The sequence below is a fragment of the Microcebus murinus genome, chromosome 3 (assembly GCF_040939455.1).
Source record: "Microcebus murinus isolate Inina chromosome 3, M.murinus_Inina_mat1.0, whole genome shotgun sequence".
Lineage (NCBI taxonomy): Eukaryota > Metazoa > Chordata > Mammalia > Primates > Cheirogaleidae > Microcebus > Microcebus murinus.
This window is the reverse complement of record NC_134106.1, coordinates 574071-597024: the sequence shown is the minus strand read 5'-3', so window position 1 is coordinate 597024 and position 22954 is coordinate 574071. Positions and strand designations below refer to the sequence as shown.

The window sequence follows — 22954 nt, the reverse complement described above, 5'->3', positions numbered from 1 at the left end:
CCCCAGGTGACAGCCCCTACAACCCCAGGTGACAGTCCCTACAACCCCAGGTGACAGCCACTACAACCCCAGGTGACAGCCCCTACAACCCCAGGTGACAGTCCCTACAACCCCAGGTACAGCCCCTACAACCCCAGGTGACAGCCCCTACAACCCCAGGTGACAGCCCCTACAACCCCAGGTGACAGTCCCTACAACCCCAGGTGACAGCCCCTACAACCCTAGGTGACAGCCCCTACAACCCCAGGTGACAGCCCCTACAACCCCAGTGACAGCCCCTACAACCCCAGGTGACAGCCCCTACAACCTCCAGGTGACAGCCCCTACAACCCCAGGTGACAGCCTCTACAACCTCAGTGACAGCCCCTACAACCTCCAGGAGACAGCCCCTACAACCTCAGTGACAGCCCCTACAACCTCCAGGTGACAGCCTCTACAACCCCAGGTGACAGCCTCTACAACCCCAGGTGACATCCCCTACAACCCCAGTGACAGCCCCTACAACCCCAGGTGACAGCCCCTACAACCTCCAGGTGACAGCCTCTACAACCTCAGTGACAGCCCCTACAACCTCCAGGAGACAGCCCCTACAACCTCCAGGTGACAGCCTCTACAACCTCAGTGACAGCCCCTACAACCCCAGGTGACAGCCCCTACAACCCCAGGTGACAGCCTCTACAACCTCAGTGACAGCCCCTACAACCTCCAGGAGACAGCCCCTACAACCTCAGTGACAGCCCCTACAACCTCCAGGTGACAGCCTCTACAACCCCAGGTGACAGCCCCTACAACCTCCAGGTGACAGCCTCTACAACCTCAGTGACAGCCCCTACAACCCCAGGTGACAGCCCCTACAACCTCAGTGACAGCCCCTACAACCCCAGGTGACAGCCTCTACAACCCCAGTGACAGCCCCTACAACCCCAGGTGACAGCCCCTACAACCCCAGGTGACAGCCCCTACAACCCCAGGTGACAGCCCCTACAACCCCAGTGACAGCCTCTACAACCCCAGGTGACAGCCTCTACAACCCCACTGACAGCCCCTACAACCCCAGGTGACAGCCCCTACAACCCCAGGTGACAGCCCCTACAACCCCAGGTGACAGCCCCTACAACCCCAGGTGACAGCCCTTACAACCCCAGTGACAGCCTCTACAACCCCAGGTGACAGCCTCTATAACCCCCAGGTGACAGCCCCTACAACCCCAGGTGACAGCCCCTACAACCCCAGTGACAGCCTCTATAACTCCCAGGTGACAGCCCCTACAACCCCAGTGACAGCCCCTACAACCTCCAGGTGACAGCACCTACAACCCCAGGTGACAGCCCCTACAACCTCAGTGACAGCCCCTACAACCTCCAGGTGACAGTCCCTACAACCCCAGGTGACAGTCCCTACAACCGCAGGTGACAGCCTCTACAACCCCAGGTGACAGCCTCTACAACCCCAGTGACAGCCCCTACAACCCCAGGTGACAGCCCCTACAACCTCAGTGACAACCCCTACAACCTCCAGGTGACAGCCTTTACAATCCCAGGTGACAGCCTCTACAACCCCAGTGACAGCCCCTACAACCCCAGGTGACAGCCCCTACAACCTCAGTGACAGCCCCTACAACCCCAGGTGACAGCCTCTACAACCCCAGTGACAGCCCCTACAACCCCAGGTGACAGCCCCTACAACCCCAGGTGACAGCCCCTACAACCCCAGGTGACAGCCCCTACAACCCCAGTGACAGCCTCTACAACCCCAGGTGACAGCCTCTATAACCCCCAGGTGACAGCCCCTACAACCCCAGGTGACAGCCCCTACAACCCCAGTGACAGCCTCTATAACTCCCAGGTGACAGCCCCTACAACCCCAGTGACAGCCCCTACAACCTACAGGTGACAGCCCCTACAACCCCAGGTGACAGCCCCTACAACCTCAGTGACAGCCCCTACAACCTCCAGGTGACAGACCCTACAACCCCCGGTGACAGTCCCTACAACCCCAGGTGACAGCCTCTACAACCCCAGGTGACAGCCTCTATAACCCCCAGGTGACAGCCCCTACAACCCCAGTGACAGCCTCTACAACCCCAGGTGACAGCCTCTATAACCCCCAGGTGACAGCCCCTACAACCCCAGGTGACAGCCCCTACAACCTCCAGGTGACAGCCCCTACAACCCCAGGTGACAGCCCCTACAACCTCAGTGACAGCCCCTACAACCTCCAGGTGACAGTCCCTACAACCCCAGGTGACAGTCCCTACAACCCCAGGTGACAGCCTCTACAACCCCAGGTGACAGCCTCTACAACCCCAGTGACAGCCCCTACAACCCCAGGTGACAGCCCCTACAACCTCAGTGACAGCCCCTACAACCTCCAGGTGACAGCCTCTACAACCCCAGGTGACAGCCTCTACAACCCCAGTGACAGCCCCTACAACCCCAGGTGACAGCCCCTACAACCTCAGTGACAGCCCCTACAACCTCCAGGTGACAGCCTCTACAACCCCAGGTGACAGCCTCTACAACCCCAGTGACAGCCCCTACAACCCCAGGTGACAGCCTCTACAACCCCAGTGACAGCCCCTACAACCCCAGGTGACAGCCCCTACAACCTCCAGGTGACAGCCCCTACAACCCCAGGTGACAGCCCCTACAACCTCCAGGAGACAGCCCCTACAACCCCAGGTGACAGCCCCTACAACCTCCAGGTGACAGCCCCTACAACCCGAGGTGACAGTCCCTACAACCCCAGGTGACAGCCCCTACAACCCCAGGTGACAGCCCCTACAACCCCAGGTGACAGTCCCTACAACCCCAGGTGACAGCTCCTACAACCCCAGGTGACAGTCCCTACAACCCCAGGTGACAGCCCCTACAACCCCAGGTGACAGCCCCTACAACCCCAGGTGACAGCCCCTACAACCCCAGTGACAGCCCCTACAACCCCAGGTGACAGCCCCTACAACCTCCAGGTGACAGCCCCTACAACCCCAGGTGACAGCCTCTACAACCTCAGTGACAGCCCCTACAACCTCCAGGAGACAGCCCCTACAACCTCAGTGACAGCCCCTACAACCCCAGGTGACAGTCCCTACAACCCCAGTGACAGCCTCTACAACCCCAGGTGACAGCCCCTACAACCCCAGTGACAGCCCCTACAACCCCAGGTGACAGTCCCTACAACCCCAGGTGACAGCCTCTACAACGCCAGGTGACAGCCTCTACAACCCCAGGTGACAGCCTCTACAACCCCAGGTGACAGCCTCTATAACCCCCAGTGACAGCCCCTACAACCCCAGGTGACAGCCTCTATAACCCCCAGTGACAGCCTCTAGAACCCCAGGTGACAGACCCTACAACCCCAGGTGACAGCCCCTACAACCCCAGGTGACAGCCCCTACAACCCCAGGTGACAGTCCCTACAACCCCAGGTGACAGTCCCTACAACCCCAGTGACAGCCTCTACAACCCCAGGTGACAGTCCCTACAACCCCAGGTGACAGTCCCTACAACCCCAGGTGACAGCCTCTACAACCCCAGGTGACAGTCCCTACAACCCCAGTGACAGCCTCTACAACCCCAGGTGACAGTCCCTACAACCCCAGTGACAGCTTCTACAACCCCAGGTGACAGCCTCTACAACCCCAGTGACAGCCTCTACAACCCCAGGTGACAGCCCCTACAACCCCAGGTGACAGCCTCTACAACCCCAGGTGACAGCCCCTACAACCCCAGGTGACAGTCCCTACAACCCCAGGTGACAGCCCCTACAACCCCAGGTGACAGTCCCTACAACCCCAGGTGACAGTCCCTACAACCCCAGGTGACAGTCCCTACAACCCCAGTGACAGCCTCTACAACCCCAGGTGACAGCCCCTACAACCCCAGGTGACAGCCCCTACAACCCCAGGTGACAGCCTCTACAACCCCAGGTGACAGCCTCTACAACCCCAGGTGACAGCCTCTATAACCCCCAGTGACAGCCCCTACAACCCCAGGTGACAGCCTCTATAACCCCCAGTGACAGCCTCTACAACCCCAGGTGACAGCCCCTACAACCCCAGGTGACAGCCCCTACAACCCCAGGTGACAGCCCCTACAACCCCAGGTGACAGCCTCTACAACCCCAGGTGACAGCCTCTATAACCCCCAGTGACAGCCCCTACAACCCCAGGTGACAGCCTCTATAACCCCCGGTGACAGCCTCTACAACCCCAGGTGACAGCCCCTACAACCCCAGGTGACAGCCCCTACAACCCCAGGTGACAGCCCCTACAACCCCAGGTGAGAGCCTCTACAACCCCAGGTGACAGCCCCTACAACCCCAGGTGACAGCCCCTACAACCCCAGGTGACAGCCTCTATAACCCCAGGTGACAGCCTCTATAACCCCCAGTGACAGCCACTACAACCCCAGGTGACAGCCTCTATAACCCCCAGTGACAGCCTCTATAACCCCCAGGTGACAGCCTCTACAACCCCAGGTGACAGCCTCTACAACCCCAGGTGACAACCCCTACAACCCCCGGTGACAGTCCCTACAACCCCAGGTGACAGCCTCTACAACCCCAGGTGACAGCCCCTACAACCCGAGGTGACAGCCTCTACAACCCCAGGTGACAGCCCCTACAACCCCAGGTGACAGCCCCTACAACCCCAGGTGACAGCCCCTACAACCCCAGGTGACAGCCTCTAAACCCCAGGTGACAGCCCCTACAACCCCAGGTGACAGCCTCTACAACCCCAGGTGACAGCCCCTACAACCCCAGGTGACAGTCCCTACAACCCCAGGTGACAGTCCCTACAACCCCAGGTGACAGCCTCTAAAACCCCAGGTGACAGCCCCTACAACCCCAGGTGACAGCCTCTACAACCCCAGGTGACAGCCCCTACAACCCCAGGTGACAGCCTTTACAACCCCAGGTGACAGCCCCTACAACCCCAGGTGACAGCCCCTACAACCCCAGGTGACAGCCTCTACAACCCCAGGTGACAGCCCCTACAACCCCAGGTGACAGTCCCTACAACCCCAGGTGACAGCCCCTACAACCCCAGGTGACAGCCCCTACAACCCCAGGTGACAGCCCCTACAACCCCAGGTGACTGCCTCTACAACCCCAGGTGACAGCCCCTACAACCCCAGGTGACAGTCCCTACAACCCCAGGTGACAGCCCCTACAACCCCAGGTGACAGTCCCTACAACCCCAGGTGACAGCCCCTACAACCCCAGGTGACTGCCTCTACAACCCCAGGTGACAGCCCCTACAACCCCAGGTGACAGTCCCTACAACCCCAGGTGACAGCCCCTACAACCCCAGGTGACAGTCCCTACAACCCCAGGTGACAGTCCCTACAACCCCAGGTGACAGCCTCTACAACCCCAGTGACAGCCTCTACAACCCCAGGTGACAGTCCCTACAACCCCAGGTGAAAGCCTCTACAACCCCAGGTGACAGCCTCTACAACCCCAGGTGACAGTCCCTACAACCCCAGGTGACAGCCCCTACAACCCCAGGTGACAGCCCCTACAACCCCAGGTGACAGCCTCTACAACCCCAGGTGACAGTCCCTACAACCCCAGGTGACAGCCTCTACAACCCCAGGTGACAGCCCCTACAACCCCAGGTGACAGCCCCTACAACCCCAGGTGACAGCCTCTACAACCCCAGGTGACAGTCCCTACAACCCCAGGTGACAGTCCCTACAACCCCAGGTGACAGTCCCTACAACCCCAGGTGACAGCCTCTACAACCCCAGTGACAGCCTCTACAACCCCAGGTGACAGTCCCTACAACCCCAGGTGAAAGCCTCTACAACCCCAGGTGACAGCCTCTACAACCCCAGGTGACAGTCCCTACAACCCCAGGTGACAGTCCCTACAACCCCAGGTGACAGCCTCTACAACCCCAGGTGACAGCCCCTACAACCCCAGGTGACAGTCCCTACAACCCCAGGTGACAGCCTCTACAACCCCAGGTGACAGCCTCTACAGCCCCAGGTGACAGTCCCTACAACCCCAGGTGACAGCCTCTACAACCCCAGGTGACAGCCCCTACAACCCCAGGTGACAGCCTCTACAACCCCAGGTGACAGTCCCTACAACCCCAGGTGACAGCCTCTACAACCCCAGGTGACAGTCCCTACAACCCCAGGTGACAGTCCCTACAACCCCAGGTGACAGCCTCTACAACCCCAGTGACAGCCGCTACAACCCCAGGTGACAGCCTCTACAACCCCAGGTGACAGTCCCTACAACCCCAGGTGACAGCCTCTACAACCCCAGGGACAGCCTCTACAACCCCAGGTGACAGCCCCTACAACCCCAGGTGACACCCTCTACAACCCCAGGTGACAGCCCCTACAACCCCAGGTGACAGTCCCTACAACCCCAGGTGACAGCCACTACAACCCCAGGTGACAGCCCCTACAACCCCAGGTGACAGTCCCTACAACCCCAGGTACAGCCCCTACAACCCCAGGTGACAGCCCCTACAACCCCAGGTGACAGCCCCTACAACCCCAGGTGACAGTCCCTACAACCCCAGGTGACAGCCCCTACAACCCCAGGTGACAGCCCCTACAACCCCAGGTGACAGCCCCTACAACCCCAGTGACAGCCCCTACAACCCCAGGTGACAGCCCCTACAACCTCCAGGTGACAGCCCCTACAACCCCAGGTGACAGCCTCTACAACCTCAGTGACAGCCCCTACAACCTCCAGGAGACAGCCCCTACAACCTCAGTGACAGCCCCTACAACCTCCAGGTGACAGCCTCTACAACCCCAGGTGACAGCCTCTACAACCCCAGGTGACATCCCCTACAACCCCAGTGACAGCCCCTACAACCCCAGGTGACAGCCCCTACAACCTCCAGGTGACAGCCTCTACAACCTCAGTGACAGCCCCTACAACCTCCAGGAGACAGCCCCTACAACCTCCAGGTGACAGCCTCTACAACCTCAGTGACAGCCCCTACAACCCCAGGTGACAGCCCCTACAACCCCAGGTGACAGCCTCTACAACCTCAGTGACAGCCCCTACAACCTCCAGGAGACAGCCCCTACAACCTCAGTGACAGCCCCTACAACCTCCAGGTGACAGCCTCTACAACCCCAGGTGACAGCCCCTACAACCTCCAGGTGACAGCCTCTACAACCTCAGTGACAGCCCCTACAACCCCAGGTGACAGCCCCTACAACCTCAGTGACAGCCCCTACAACCCCAGGTGACAGCCTCTACAACCCCAGTGACAGCCCCTACAACCCCAGGTGACAGCCCCTACAACCCCAGGTGACAGCCCCTACAACCCCAGGTGACAGCCCCTACAACCCCAGTGACAGCCTCTACAACCCCAGGTGACAGCCTCTACAACCCCACTGACAGCCCCTACAACCCCAGGTGACAGCCCCTACAACCCCAGGTGACAGCCCCTACAACCCCAGGTGACAGCCCCTACAACCCCAGGTGACAGCCCTTACAACCCCAGTGACAGCCTCTACAACCCCAGGTGACAGCCTCTATAACCCCCAGGTGACAGCCCCTACAACCCCAGGTGACAGCCCCTACAACCCCAGTGACAGCCTCTATAACTCCCAGGTGACAGCCCCTACAACCCCAGTGACAGCCCCTACAACCTCCAGGTGACAGCACCTACAACCCCAGGTGACAGCCCCTACAACCTCAGTGACAGCCCCTACAACCTCCAGGTGACAGTCCCTACAACCCCAGGTGACAGTCCCTACAACCGCAGGTGACAGCCTCTACAACCCCAGGTGACAGCCTCTACAACCCCAGTGACAGCCCCTACAACCCCAGGTGACAGCCCCTACAACCTCAGTGACAACCCCTACAACCTCCAGGTGACAGCCTTTACAATCCCAGGTGACAGCCTCTACAACCCCAGTGACAGCCCCTACAACCCCAGGTGACAGCCCCTACAACCTCAGTGACAGCCCCTACAACCCCAGGTGACAGCCTCTACAACCCCAGTGACAGCCCCTACAACCCCAGGTGACAGCCCCTACAACCCCAGGTGACAGCCCCTACAACCCCAGTGACAGCCTCTACAACCCCAGGTGACAGCCTCTATAACCCCCAGGTGACAGCCCCTACAACCCCAGGTGACAGCCCCTACAACCCCAGTGACAGCCTCTATAACTCCCAGGTGACAGCCCCTACAACCCCAGTGACAGCCCCTACAACCTACAGGTGACAGCCCCTACAACCCCAGGTGACAGCCCCTACAACCTCAGTGACAGCCCCTACAACCTCCAGGTGACAGACCCTACAACCCCCGGTGACAGTCCCTACAACCCCAGGTCACAGCCTCTACAACCCCAGGTGACAGCCTCTACAACCCCAGTGACAGCCCCTACAACCCCAGGTGACAGCCCCTACAACCTCAGTGACAGCCCCTACAACCTCCAGGTGACAGCCTCTACAACCCCAGGTGACAGCCTCTACAACCCCAGTGACAGCCCCTACAACCCCAGGTGACAGCCCCTACAACCTCAGTGACAGCCCCTACAACCCCAGGTGACAGCCCCTACAACCCCAGTGACAGCCCCTACAACCCCAGGTGACAGCCCCTACAACCCCAGGTGACAGCTCCTACAACCCCAGGTGACAGCCCCTACAACCCCAGGTGACAGCCCCTACAACCCCAGTGACAGCCTCTATAACCCCCAGTGACAGCCCCTACAACCCCAGTGACAGCCCCTACAACCTCCAGGTGACAGCCCCTACAACCCCAGGTGACAGCCCCTACAACCTCAGTGACAGCCCCTACAACCTCCAGGTGACAGTCCCTACAACCCCAGGTGACAGTCCCTACAACCCCAGGTGACAGCCTCTACAACCCCAGGTGACAGCCTCTATAACCCCCAGGTGACAGCCCCTACAACCCCAGTGACAGCCTCTACAACCCCAGGTGACAGCCTCTATAACCCCCAGGTGACAGCCCCTACAACCCCAGGTGACAGCCCCTACAACCTCCAGGTGACAGCCCCTACAACCCCAGGTGACAGCCCCTACAACCTCAGTGACAGCCCCTACAACCTCCAGGTGACAGTCCCTACAACCCCAGGTGACAGTCCCTACAACCCCAGGTGACAGCCTCTACAACCCCAGGTGACAGCCTCTACAACCCCAGTGACAGCCCCTACAACCCCAGGTGACAGCCCCTACAACCTCAGTGACAGCCCCTACAACCTCCAGGTGACAGCCTCTACAACCCCAGGTGACAGCCTCTACAACCCCAGTGACAGCCCCTACAACCCCAGGTGACAGCCCCTACAACCTCAGTGACAGCCCCTACAACCTCCAGGTGACAGCCTCTACAACCCCAGGTGACAGCCTCTACAACCCCAGTGACAGCCCCTACAACCCCAGGTGACAGCCTCTACAACCCCAGTGACAGCCCCTACAACCCCAGGTGACAGCCCCTACAACCTCCAGGTGACAGCCCCTACAACCCCAGGTGACAGCCCCTACAACCTCCAGGAGACAGCCCCTACAACCCCAGGTGACAGCCCCTACAACCTCCAGGTGACAGCCCCTACAACCCCAGGTGACAGCCCCTACAACCTCCAGGAGACAGCCCCTACAACCTCCAGGAGACAGCCCCTACAACCCCAGGTGACAGCCCCTACAACCTCCAGGTGACAGCCCCTACAACCTCCAGGTGACAGCCCCTACAACCCCAGGTGACAGCCCCTACAACCTCCAGGTGACAGCCCCTACAACCTCCAGGTGACAGCCCCTACAACCTCCAGGTGACAGCCCCTACAACCTCCAGGTGACAGCCCCTACAACCTCCAGGAGACAGCCCCTACAACCTCCAGGTGACAGCCCCTACAACCCCAGGTGACAGCCCCTACAACCCCAGGTGACAGCCCCTACAACCTCCAGGTGACAGCCCCTACAACCTCCAGGAGACAGCCCCTACAACCCCAGGTGACAGCCCCTACAACCCCAGGTGACAGCCCCTACAACCGCCAGGTGACAGCAGCAGGTTATTCAATCCAGCCTTTTATTATTTTTTTCTCCATAATGGCCACTGAGCTTAGCAAGACTCACAGATTCCACTCTCCATACAGTCGCTGTTCACCCGCTGCCCTCTGACCCCTGCAGGAAGAGAAGAGCCTCAGGTAGAACACACAGGGCTCCCAGTCAGTGGCTGGTTGCACAGTGACCGAGGCTTATCGTCCAGGACCCGCCAGTGGACAGAGCAGGTGGGGCCGGGCCTGCTGCACTCGGCTCCGCAGCACCTGCCCCACAGGCCAGTGCCCCCAACCCCATCTGTCACTGCAGAACCGACAACAAGGCCTGACGTGGCACCGTCCCACCCGGGGGGCAGTGACAGGTCCCGAGAATGACGCCACTTCTACAACCGCAGAGCACCTGCTCCACCTGCGCAGGACCCCACGAAGTGCACGCCAGACGAAAGGCTCCACTTTCCAGCAGAGGGGAGGCAAAGGTGTGTGGCCAGGGACCCACCAAGCACGTCACACCTGCACCCCCTGGAAACACCTGGGGGACAGAACAGGAGCACCGATCGGAGGTGCCTCTGCAGCACCCAGCTCAGACGTCAGCTGAGGAACGGGGGAGCTGTCCCCCAACACAAAGTGCATGTTGACACCAGTGACCAGTCACATACGGGACTGCAGGACACACAGGTGACCCCACCTGAGAGACCCTCGGGATCAGTGCCGGCCGCCCCACGACTGCAGCGGGAGCCCCTCCAGCAGGTGCACAGCAAACACCTTCGCACTGTCCCCCACGGCTGTGGTCAGGCGCCACAGGCTCCGGCCTCAGGGAACCAGCACGACGGACCAGGAGCCGTCACCGCGTTCAGGTCGCAGGTGAGGCTGTGCAGAAGAGCCCAGCAGGTGCACCTGGGCAGGTGCCTCCCGGTAAAGGCACAGGTGCAGTCATCCTCCGCTGACAAGGACAAGCCGCAGGGGCTCACAGACACGCCAGGGTGGTGCCCGAGGCGTGGCCACGCTGCCCAGCAGGAGAGCCCAGCGCACCCAGGGCTGCCCCGTGAGGGCTGGCAGAGGACGACAGTGAGGACCGAGGCCCAGGGCAAGCCGGCGCAGAGACCTCCAGAGCTCACCCCGACTTCCTCTTCCCCGAGGAGCTCCTCCCGGACTCACCGCAGAGGGTCCGAGCCCACGCACAGCGGACTGTGGCCACTGCTGCTCCGACCCCCCATTCCGGGCTGACCCCAGCCATGGGCGGTGTCCCAAGAGCCAGCCCCAGCCCCCGGGCCCTTGGGAAACGTCCCAAACCAACGTGCCGCTCCTGGGGAGCCTCAACACGGATCACAGCCCCCCAACCTTCCCCGCCAGGGAGGGCCTGGAGGCTCCCGCATCTCAGAGCTCCCTGCAGGAGGCTGCCTGGTCCCACAGTGGTCCTCCGGGCCCAGCCTCCCCTGTGCCCACTCGACTCTGAGAACCTCCCTCATACACTTCCCGCCAACGAACCCTCATCCCGGAGTCTGTTCCCAGAAATTCTGCAACATGGAGACGAGGCTCTGTGCGGGGATGCTCTTCTGGAGTAAAATGCTCACTACTGACTGTTGCTCTTCCCTTCTTGCTGCAAAAACCCTAAAGATACCTGAGCTAACAGCTAACCCCAGAGCGAAGCAGAGGAGGGGAGGAGGGAGTGTCACATGACAGGAACAGCACACCCTGCACCTCAAATACGTCAGTTTCATCCCCAGGTAATTACCACTGTGACACTTGAGGACGTTTAACAAAGATGTTTTAATTAGCATTACATGCAATTATGAGCAGACACGTTTTAATTGACTCAAAATTGACTCCTGTATAGGAGGTTGCACGCTCACTGGAATTCTCCCGTTTCGGAGCTTCACCAACAGAACTGAGTTGGTGCTGCCAGTCTCACAAACAGCACTGACTGGGCTTCGAACACAGCAAGGAAGAGAAATCCAACCCCAGAATCCTGTCCAGGAAGAGCAGCCCTCACCAGGAGGAGCCTACATCACCAAGCTCGTGACCAAATCGGGGGAGCTCTGGATGGCTGAGATTTTCCAGAATTCAGATGCAAGAGCTAAAGTGAGATTTACAACATGCAAGTGGATTTTCTTAGCCATTACCTTTGTTTTCACAGGATGCTTTACAAAGAATTTACACCTAGTCCCTAATGGAGATATGTCCTCATAACTTAAATTATTAAAATTCTAAAGTAAGTCTGAAGTTGAAATATTTAATCCAGGAATCATTTCTTCAACATGTAGCATGTGCCAACCACTATTCCAGACAAACAAAATATTGTGCAAAAAAAAAAAAAAATCAAGTCTCAAATGTTAGTGATTAATATGGTAGCTGGCTTATTCAATGTATTTATGTCTTCAAATGTGTAAATATTGGGAATTGATCACAAGGAATAAATACTTAATAATTAAGGTTATTAATCCTTTTGTGCACACATCTGCCAAACAGAAGGCAAGAATGTTATCATGGTGAACCTGCTAACACACGTGTGCAGATCTCTCGGGCAACACAGAAACTTATTCACTTGTTTTCTGTGCAAAGATGTGATATGCCATGGCCCAACTCCTAACTTGACTGAGGAGAGGGGAAATGAATTGAAAGTCATAGTTATAACACAAACCCACACCTCTTCCATTTCTGGGACTCCAGAGCTCACCTGAACTTACCAATTGGGGCTCAGCTGCTTCGACCAATCTGAACTAAGCGAGTTTCAATCCTTCATTTGCATAAATGGACCTGATTGGGAACCTGGGTGGTAATTTCCACTATAAAACTCAAACTTCCCTTTTTTCCCTGGAGTTGGCTCCATTTTAGCTGCAGGATGCAGCTCTCTGCTTTGCACAGTATTCACTGGAATAAAATCTCATTCCTCCAAATCCCTTTTCAGAGAACTTTTGTTCACAGGTTAAATAAAATGTTCAAAGCAGAGTTGATCAAAAGCCCTACTTGAAAGCCATGCTATCTCTAACGGTGAGGAAATTATCCTAAGTTTCTAGTTTTTTTCACATTTTCCTGAATAGTAGGTGAGGTCTAGGTTGGATGGTACAAGTCCACCCTTCTCAGCTGAAAATGCAAGGACTGATTTTCCGCATGGTGGACTCATGAGTTCAGAAATCCCGCTGTTCTAAAAAGCAGACTGTCCTCAGCAGCTGCACGTGCAAGTGTGTAAGCCGCCTTGTTCGTACAAATCCGGTCTGTTTGCAGTGGTCTCCTTTCTCCATTGCAGGCACTGAGGACAACGTGCTGTCAATATTGCGGACTTACCCACGGGAAAGGGACTCCCATTTCTAATGGGGAGAACTGAACTCCAATATAACAGCTCTCGCGAAACAAAACAACTAGTACAACATAAGCCCAACAATTATGAAAAAGAAGAAAATGCTCATTCAGAAGATCCTGCGGGAACATCGATAATCCAGAAATTCCATTTGCTAATCCTGCCATTCTGAGTAAGAAAATCAAATCAAAACATTTCCGGGGACACAGTGGTGCATTCATATCCCAGATGTACGGGTGTAGGTGCCAAGTTTCAGAAAGGTTCACAGATGCACCTCAGCCCCCGAGAAAGGATCCCTGAAAGGAAAGAGGAGCAGCCCAGGTGTGAGGACTCCCGTTTCCTGGAGGTATTCCCAGAAAATGCTGCAGAGCAGGTGCTTTCCCTGCCCACCTGGGCGCTCCAAAGCTCATTTAAGAGTGAGCTTGTTCTCTCCACCTCTGCTCTGCACACGTGGGCTGGATCGTCCTGTAATGCCGCCCAGATTCTGTTTTCATTGAAAGGCATTTCAAAGTTCTGTCCCCAGGCAGTGAGAGCCCACCACGGTGGCACGTGAGGACGTGGCCATGAAAATACAATATGCACCCAGGATTTCTTCTATCTCTTGGTATTTATGCTTTACCTTTAAATTTGGGTGAGTTTTGCACCTCTATTCTAAGATAGATAGATAGATAGATAGATAGATAGATAGATAGATAGATAGATAGATAGATAGATGTAACAGAAATAGTTTAAATTAAGGGCCCATGAAAATGACTTATTCTCTACCTGTCTGATCTCCAAGTACAATGAACCCCATGTTCATCCTGTACCTTCAAATGATTCCTGCTGCACCCCAGTTTGAGAAACACAGAGTCAACTGTTCTAGTCTCCCCTGGGAAGATGCAGTTTGCAGTGGCTGCCAGTTACTTACATGCCAACTCCCAGCATCACACCCGGGTCCTCTTGGGACTGAGTAAACATTAAGATGCACAGGAAACAAAATCAGCCACCAACTAGTTGCCAGAGTCAGAGAAACCTCCCCTAAATTGCAGCTGTGTGTTGTGTACATGTGTGTAGTATGCAAGTGTGATGTGTACAGGTGTGTGTGTGATGTGTGCAGCTGCATGTGTTTTGTATACATGTGTGGTGTGGTGTGCACGTGTACCCCTGAGTATACATGTCTATGTGTGTGGTGTGTACAGGTACATGTGTGTTGTGTTCTTGTATTTTGTGTACATGTGTACACTTGCATATGATATATGTGGTATGTGTGGTGTGTAGCCAGCACATATATGTATGCACATGTGTTGTGTATTTCTGTGTGTTGTGTTCATACATGCGGCATGTGTGTGGTGTGCACACATGTGTGTGGCCTGCACAAGTACATGTGTTTGTATTCACCTGTGTGTCCTGTATACAGGTGTATGTCTGTTGCATACACATGTGTACTTGTGCGTGGTGTGTGTTCATACGTGGCATATTTGCATGCATGTATGATGCAGGGAAGGCAGGGCACTCTCCAGTGTGTCTCAGGACACCACGCAAGAGCCAGCGTGTGCTCTGCCTGGCAGCAAACCAGGATAGTTCTAGGGATGAAACCGGACCCGGATTTTTCTCACCAGGTCAAGGCACCCCACGCCATGCGCCGGGAGCATGCGGTTCTCGCAAGACGCTGCCAGCTCTGGCTCTGAGCATCCCCAGGTTTGAGGCAGAGAAGTAATCCCATGTTCCTCAGCGCACAATAAAACCTGGAGATAATTATAATGTGGGAAGTCAAACTGAGAGAGCCATTTGGCAAAGTATAATTATCTGAAGAGAAATCACTAAGGACAATCTTGAGCAGAACAGAGAGGAGAAACAGCATAAATTATATTTACCATTAACAGTTATGCTGACGTGCAAAATTAAAATAAATTCAGCTATTGTAAAACTATAAGGGCACAATCTTATTTAAATCCAAATAAACTAAACGTAACCATAAAATAAATTCTCAGTTCAAAAACCAGAAATGGAACTTTCTCCTGTTGCCCGTAGACCTGTGCACATTTAACCCAGATGAACGCTTATTGATCTGGAGACACACACGGATGCGCCCGTGGGCGAGAGGCGCCCCGGGTGCTCGCAGGACCGGGAACCGCGTGTTCGGTGCTCACGGGACTGGGAACCGCGTGCACTGCGGGAGGGGGAACAGCATGCTCCCAGGCCAGGGAACCGCGTGCTCCCAGGACTGGGGAACCGCGTGCCCTGCTGCTCAGCGACACAGGGCCATGTACCACGCAGCAGCGCAGCCCCTCCGGCAGCAGCCTGTCCCTCAGACTGTGCGCAGCCGTGGGTCGCTGGGACCTGGGTCGTGGGGGCACCGGGTCTCCCTGCAGGTGGGCGTAAGGCCCTGGGGTACCCAGCTGGGCGGCCTAGAGCCGCAGGTGAGGACGGTGGGAGGTGGCCAGGCTACCGCGTCCAGGGAGGCCACCGGAGAGCCCCGCCGGGAGGCACAGAAGAGTGGCTGGTGGCGTGGCTCTCCAGAGGCCATGGACCCACCGTACGCCAAGGTTCCCCCTTTCCCCAAGGCTGAAGGCCCCTCCTCCACTCCCTCCTCAGCGGCAGGGCCCCGACCCCCCATGGCTGGGCCACCACCTACTCATCAACGCCAGCGGGGTCCCCTGTGCGTACAGGGTGCAGCTGGAGGAGGCGCCCCGGGAGAGCCCGGCCCGTGCAAGGGCTACAGCTGCCCAGCGTGCGCCTTGTCTTTCCCAGCCCCCGCCCTGTCTTTCCCAGCCCCCTGCGGCTGCAGAGCCTCCGTGTGTCGCGCTCGGACCTCAAGCCCCTCATGTGCGGCGCCTACGGAAAGGCAGTCAAGCGCTCCAGCCACCTATCGCAGCACCGCGCCACGCACTGCGCCCGCGCCGGCCCACCGCGCACCTGCCCGCTCTGCCCACGCCGCTTCCAGGACGCCACGGAGCTGGCACAGCGCGTGCGCCTCCCCACGCTCCAGACCCGGCCTGTGCTGTCCTGCCTCTTTGGGCCACCAAGTCTGACGCACACAGCGTCACTCCCACACACAGCTCCCGGCTCCGAGATTACTGCCTGACTCTGGGCCTCAGTTTCCCCATCTTCCAAAAGGACAAGCATCATTCTTTCCCCCTCTTTCTCACTGTGTGATGTAGACCAAAGTCATTGCCCCTCCCTGGACCTGGGAGCCAGTCGGAACTGGGTTCCAGTCCAGCTGCGCTGTGCACCTTTTCAAGTGAAGTGACCTCTCTGAGCCCTGGCTTTCTGCTATCTGAAGTGGTGAACTGGTTGTCGTCCTAGACCGGAAGAGATAACAAAGAGCACAGGCACAGTCTGGTTCATTTCTGTATCTTCCCCACTTCTGCTCACGACCTCCGCCCTTTGCTCAATAAACATTCTGCACTCCAAAAAAAAACCCCACATGGACACAGGGCAGGCGGTGCAGAGGGCAGCGCAGGACCCTGCATGCACCAGGCATGGCTGAGTGGGGAGGGCGCCGCGCAGCAGCCGCCTGGTACCAATTTGGCCTCGGAGGGGCCGGCGTTCCTTGGCCAGTACAAAGCATAAAAGAAAATAAGCTAACATGGAACTGCTACATACGCCACCTGTTCAAGGCACAATGGGGCATGAGGAGAAAGGGAAGAAAAGGCAGGGCAGCGCGACACTAGAGAGGAGGTGAAGGGCCAGTGACAGGTGCAGGACAGGTGCAAGACAGGTGAGAGGCAGGTACAGTACAGGTGTGGGACAGTTGCAGGGCAGGTGCAGGGCAGGTGAGGGGCAGATGCAGGGCTGGTGTGGGACAGTTGCCGGGCAGGTGCAGGGCAGGTGAGGGGCAGGTGTGGGGCAGGTGTGGAGCAGGTGCAGGACAGGTGTGGCTCAGCTGTGGGACTCAGTGCAGAGAGACCAGCAGCAGTGGCAGCGGGTGGCCCTGGGGGCTCAGTACAGAGAACCCCAGGTCACCTCCACTGCCCTCTGGCTCCCCCTTTAATGACTATGTAAGCATCACTGTATTTAGTTTCTGAGCATTTTGTCATTCAAAATGTGTGAAAATACTGCTAAATGTAAAATATTTATTTTCAATGGAAAATGCTACAATTTTGTATAAGAACAACTGGCAGTTATATCCCACTTCACAAATACAGATTATTTCCCTGAACACTAGTTGAATTAACAAAAATGTTCTACTGTAGAATTTGCATGCCTTCCTACCTTTGTAATTTTACCTATAATAATTTACAAAATAGACAACAAAATATCTTCCTGCTAGAAACATTCATTCTAGAAATGGAATTTAATTCATGCATATGATTTTTCATTTAAATTATTTTGATTAAGATGTAAATAATTACAGGTATTTCATTAGTCAGTGCTCCAATGCTACCGCTCCTCACCGGGCACAGGAAAAAAGTCACCTCATGGAGCTGGGATATAACTGAAAATGGCATGAAAAATAAACTTATAGGATGAAGGTTAATAAGCACGATGATGTTTATGATACTTAATTTTAATAGCTTAGTGGTTGTATTTATAACAATGCAATTCAGTGCTGTAATCAAATGATATGCATCTAAATGTCAAATGAATTTTGCTGTCTGTGAAAATTGATTTGATACTCAAAATGCTGACAGTTTAGAAACAGCTTTACTCATTTATAATAATAAGTATTATTGTAAATAATATGCCAGCCTGTGCAGTAGGTTCCAAGCAAAGGGAAATGAATGATAAACACAGTTTCGCTGTAAACTGTGACGGGTAAAACGCAATCAAAACGGGGCAAGTTTGGAGCAAGAAGCCTCTGAAGTTGAAGACCTTATGTGCTAAAAATATAACTTTACATTTTATGATCGCTTACAACAGTATCCCCTAGATATGTTAAGATGCATGTTCATTTTTTTAAATGCTAATTCTCCGCTTAATTAAAGTGTAGCTACTTAACAACATTTATAGGATCTAAAAATGTAGACTCTTTAGAAAACAGATTTAGTTACCAAGTAATTCTAATTGAAAAAGCACAACATCATCACACTCACAGCACGTTTTAGCATCATTTACTAAAATGCGTCAGAGGGAAAGGCAGGGCGGTCAGGGCTCCCGGGCGGGCGCAGCAGCAGCACAGGGCGGGAAGGCAGTGGGGGGTGGGGCCCAAGTGCCCTCGGGCTGGGCTTGGGGATGGCAGGCGGAGTCCCAGAGGGTGGACAGGTTACGCTTCAGGTGAGGCTAATGTGGCCCAGGGAGCTCGGTGTGCAGCCCAGAAATAGAAAGTATGAACTCAGCTGCCCTGCTTTGAACAGACTTCAGTGTGGACTGGGGGAAGCTGACACCTAGTGTTAGTCGAACACAATCCGCATCTTCCTCTGGAAAACAGGATCACAACTGCCGGCAGCAGCTGCCGCACAGCTGGGACAGGTGCCCACCAGCCTGCGTGCAAACCCATCGTCCCCGGCATTCTTGGTGCACTTTTCCTCCGAAAGCCTTTTTTAACCTCCTTGGTGGCATCCCGTTCGACAAACCTACCTCTGGAATCCAGTGAAACAGCCCGTTTCTGTGATCAGCTCATGACTTAATCATTCCACAATACATATGTATATCGAATCACACTGTACCCCATCAACATACACGATTTTATGCATCTATTAAAATTTTCAAAATGGCAAGTTTCTAAGGCTGATTGGAATCAAACCCAAAGGGACCTTTAGATCCCAACTCACACATCCCAGGAGGGGGTCCCTGGAGCCAGAGGGCACAGAGGTTCCCAGTCTGGGGGTGTCTAAGTGCTCCCAAGTCTTGGTCTGTGTCTTCACTCATGATTCCAACAAACAGGTGCAGCGCACCTGCTCTGTGCCTGGCACACACAGGTGCCAAGGTGCAGAGAGGGACCACTGGCGGTGCGTTCTCTCCGGGGAGTCAGGGTATGTGCCTGCTGCTACCATTCGCCACGTGTGATAACGGGAAAGCCACAGCACATGGGTTTGCTATTCTACGATGGATATGGCCGTTAACGAATAAGGCCCTGGGAATGCAGAGGCTTCTCAACCCAGTGTCCCTCTGCCAGCTGGGGCGCCAACTCTCTCAAAGAACGTCTCATGGGATGTCTTGGGAAGTGCCTCTAAACTAAAATTGAAAGTTAAAAAGCCTTCTCTACACTTATCATCCATAAAGATACGTAGATATAAATGGTTACTCTTTTCTCTCTCTCTCTCTCTCTCTCTCTCTCTCTCTCTCTCTCTCTCTCTCTCTCTCTCTCTCCCCCCCCATATATATATTTTTTTTTTCAGAAAATAGGCACTTTCACACCTGATATTGTCAATAAATAAGCACACTTTTCTAACTTGGCTCTTGTTCAAACATTCACTAAGGAGCATGTCATTCTGGTAAAATAAGTAACTGCCTGTTTCAAAGTGTGTGAATTCTGCATACAACATCAGACAGTGTAGATACTGTACAGTTGGAGTTAAAGACAAGTCAGTGAGGACGAGAAACATAGCAAAAGCATAGAGCAAACGGTACCCTTCTCGGGAGGTGACGTGCTTCACTTATCTCATGTGTTCATGCACGTCTTGAAACATGGTCTGGTGATGCTGGTACCATGTGCACCTTTGGAATGACCTCAGGAGTCTCCTTTTGCAAATGGCTCATGGTCTAAAGCAGCAGATTCCGGCTCATGCCAGCTGTGCTTCCAGCACCTGAGACTGAAGAAGTGTCGACTCAAAACATAAAATTCGCTGTAAATACAAACCAACAGCAGGGCCTGGATGTCAAGAGCAAGCCACACTGAGCACACTGTAATCATGGTTCTCCACCAAGGTGATTTCACCCCCCAGATGCAGGTATAGTCAGGGACAAAGCTGTGTGAACTGACTCAACTTAGAAACATACAGAGGAATAGCAAGTGTTTGAAAAGAAGCTCTGCTATTGACCAAGAAACATTCAAATCTGGCCAAATTCCCATGATTCAAACAAGCAGTCATGATAAAGAATGGGCTCTATTTTTGACTTCGGAAAAAGTATCATGAACAGAAATATAAGGAATAAAAGCAGGTCTGTCTTTTGTCATCATTTTTCTCACTAGAAGTGCTAAGTTCTCTTATCTGAAACGATCATTACATTAATAACTGTACAAGTTCACTACTATTATGCATAGCTACCTATAAGAAAATTAGCAATTCGGCATGGCCGTCGGTGCCACTAAGCAGCTGTCATACTGCATGCTAAGAACACTCATGCTTTTAAGACAAACCTGCAAACATGATGCTTAACAGGTTCATTTTTTGTGTAGAAAAAAAAATCTGAACATTTTCCTGCACTGGAGTTTAAGGTACTGTCAGAGCACATCTTATTATTTATGAGTCCCCAGCTATGAGCCTTGCCTTAATATGCTCTATATTATTTTTATCATTATAGTCGCTGACGAGAAGTTCCTTAGAGCACAATTCAGATACTTTGTCTCACATAATCAAGGCTCTGATTACAAAGAAAGCACTAATCACATTGTGTAGCAAACTGAGGAATGGAGGTCACCCTTGCCTGGAACACACCAATTTGGGATCTTAAAGTAATCGACATTTAGCACAGTGGAGAGTATCTATTTTTTTTTCCCCGGCATATTATGGGGGCACAGATTTTAAGGTTTCAATAGATGCCCATTCCCCCCCTCCCCCCCAGAGTATCTATTTTTAAGTGAAACCATTGCCAATACCTTATCAATCGAGTCAAACTATAAAGCATGATAAAGCTCCTTCAGTTCTTCCACTAACATCACAATGGTTATAAACAAGACTTGTTGCAAGTATGCCTCAAGCCAAAAGCACAATTCCTAACCACAGGAGGGCATTGCTTTTCAATCCAAAGCAGCCGTAGGACGGAAAGCCTGGGACCAGGGCATCCTCACTTTTTGCTGCCGGTCACTGCCAAGTAATCCAAGTATATTATCTGGAGTTTGATCACCTCTGCAATAGCTGGATGACTATTCATACTGCACAGTACCTCAAAAATAAAAACCCACATTTCACACGAAATTTAATTTTAACATAGTGTGGTAACAGCCCAGAAAGGTACAGCGTGCAAGGAAGATGAACCTGTCTCTATACAGAGTTATTTTTTAAAAACATCACACAGCAGTCACTGCCACTAGCTTAGGAGCATTACGACAAGAATTTGCAACTGCCTTCAACTCGTGCTCTTCTGAAACATTTCTCTTATCCTAAAAAAGACCCCTAAATATATTCGTGGTCATCCATGGAATTGGGGAGTTTGTCGGGGACAAATCCTACAGAAGTGGCTGTCGCTGAATTCGCAGGAACTGCCACCTTGGTCAACAGCTTCCTAAGGCGCAGGGAGTCATTCGCTTCTTTCTCACTCAGATTGCAGAGCTCTGGGCTGCGCTGTGGGTGGCTACATGAAGGTTTCCAAGAACTTTTCGTTTTTGTGTGAGCCAACATTACTGTTTTCTGTCAATCAATAGTTTAGTTATTTAAAAATAAGAAGGTGGAGACGGGGGTAGCTATTTGAGATAGAAACCAGAATAGAATCTTTGAAACACCAGTATGACGAAGCCGGTGCCCTGAGTTGCTGGAGGCGCTACGCTGACAGCCCCTCAGCCCCGAGCGGAGCCGGTCCGGGAACCCGGCCAACTGGACCCAGCCGAACCGAACCGGCAGGCCGGAGGGGAGGCGGCTCCGGCTGCCAATGCCAAACTGCCGCGGCCCAAGGAGCTGCTCCCTGGAAGAAGCGCTGGGCAAATCTCAAATCCCCAATTCTGGGAAACCTGTTCCCCACACAGGAAAGCCAAGCCTCTGCGCCTGGAAACGCAGCCTTTCAGCACGTTCCGAAACCAAACCCACAAGTTTCCGGCTGACACCCGGGGCTGGAGAGCGCAGAGCGACCAGGGGGCGGGTGCCCACCGTGCCCAGGGCCCCAGCGCCCACCCGCCCGCCGGCCGCCCGGGGAGAGGGACGAGCGGGGAAGAGGGGCGCGTGGGGGAGGAAAGGGGGCGCGGGGCGCCGAGCGGCCGCACTCACCCGCGCGGGCCCCAGCAGGCTGCCCGGGCGCCCGCGGGGGGCGGCCGGGGGCGGCGGTCCCTCGGTGCTCATCGCCGCCCACGCGGCCGGGCGCGCGCTCCTGGCCGGCCCACTGCGCGCCGGGCTCCGCGCGCATCCACGGGCCCCGCCGGCGCCGCGTCCGCGCCCCTCTCCTTCCAGCTGGGCTCCGGCTCCGCTGGCGGCGCGGGGCGGGGCCACCGCGAGCTCCGCCCACCGCCCGGAGCGCCGCCCACGCAGGCCACCCGCGGCTGAGGGGGCGCGGGAGCAGCGCGGCGGCTGCGGAGAGGGTTGAGCGCCTCGCGCCTGAGTCGGGGTGCGCACGCTGCGCGGGCCGGGCCGGGGCCGCAGCTCCTATCGGGCGGGGACCGCGCAGCTGTCGGGGAGAACAGTGCGGGGCGCGGGCTGGCTCCCACGGGGGTAGGGACGGGGACGTCGGTGCGCGCTTCCTCCAGGGCTGGTGTCGGGGGCGTGGGGGGCTCGGCAGCACGGCCGGGGTCTGGGGGTGCATCACCGCTCCCATGGGCGCAGGGAGGTGCTCTGGCTCCCCGCCCCCCACCTCCGTTTTGAAAGGACTCGCTTCTGAGCTGAGAAGCTGCCTGTCCACAGCCTGAGGCTCTCAGCGCTTGCTGGCCTCG

The 22954-nt window shown here is 55.2% G+C and overlaps 1 protein-coding gene across 1 annotated transcript in view; it reads right to left on the bottom strand.

Annotated features, from left to right (window-relative positions):
* Positions 1–22370, bottom strand: part of SNTG2 (syntrophin gamma 2) — a 175628-nt gene extending 153258 nt beyond the window's left edge. The window contains exon 1 of the mRNA XM_076000461.1: positions 22299–22370. Within this exon, the coding sequence (XP_075856576.1) occupies positions 22299–22370 (72 nt within the window). The remainder of the gene's footprint in view (positions 1–22298) is intronic.
* Between the last annotated feature and the right edge of the window lie 584 nt (positions 22371–22954).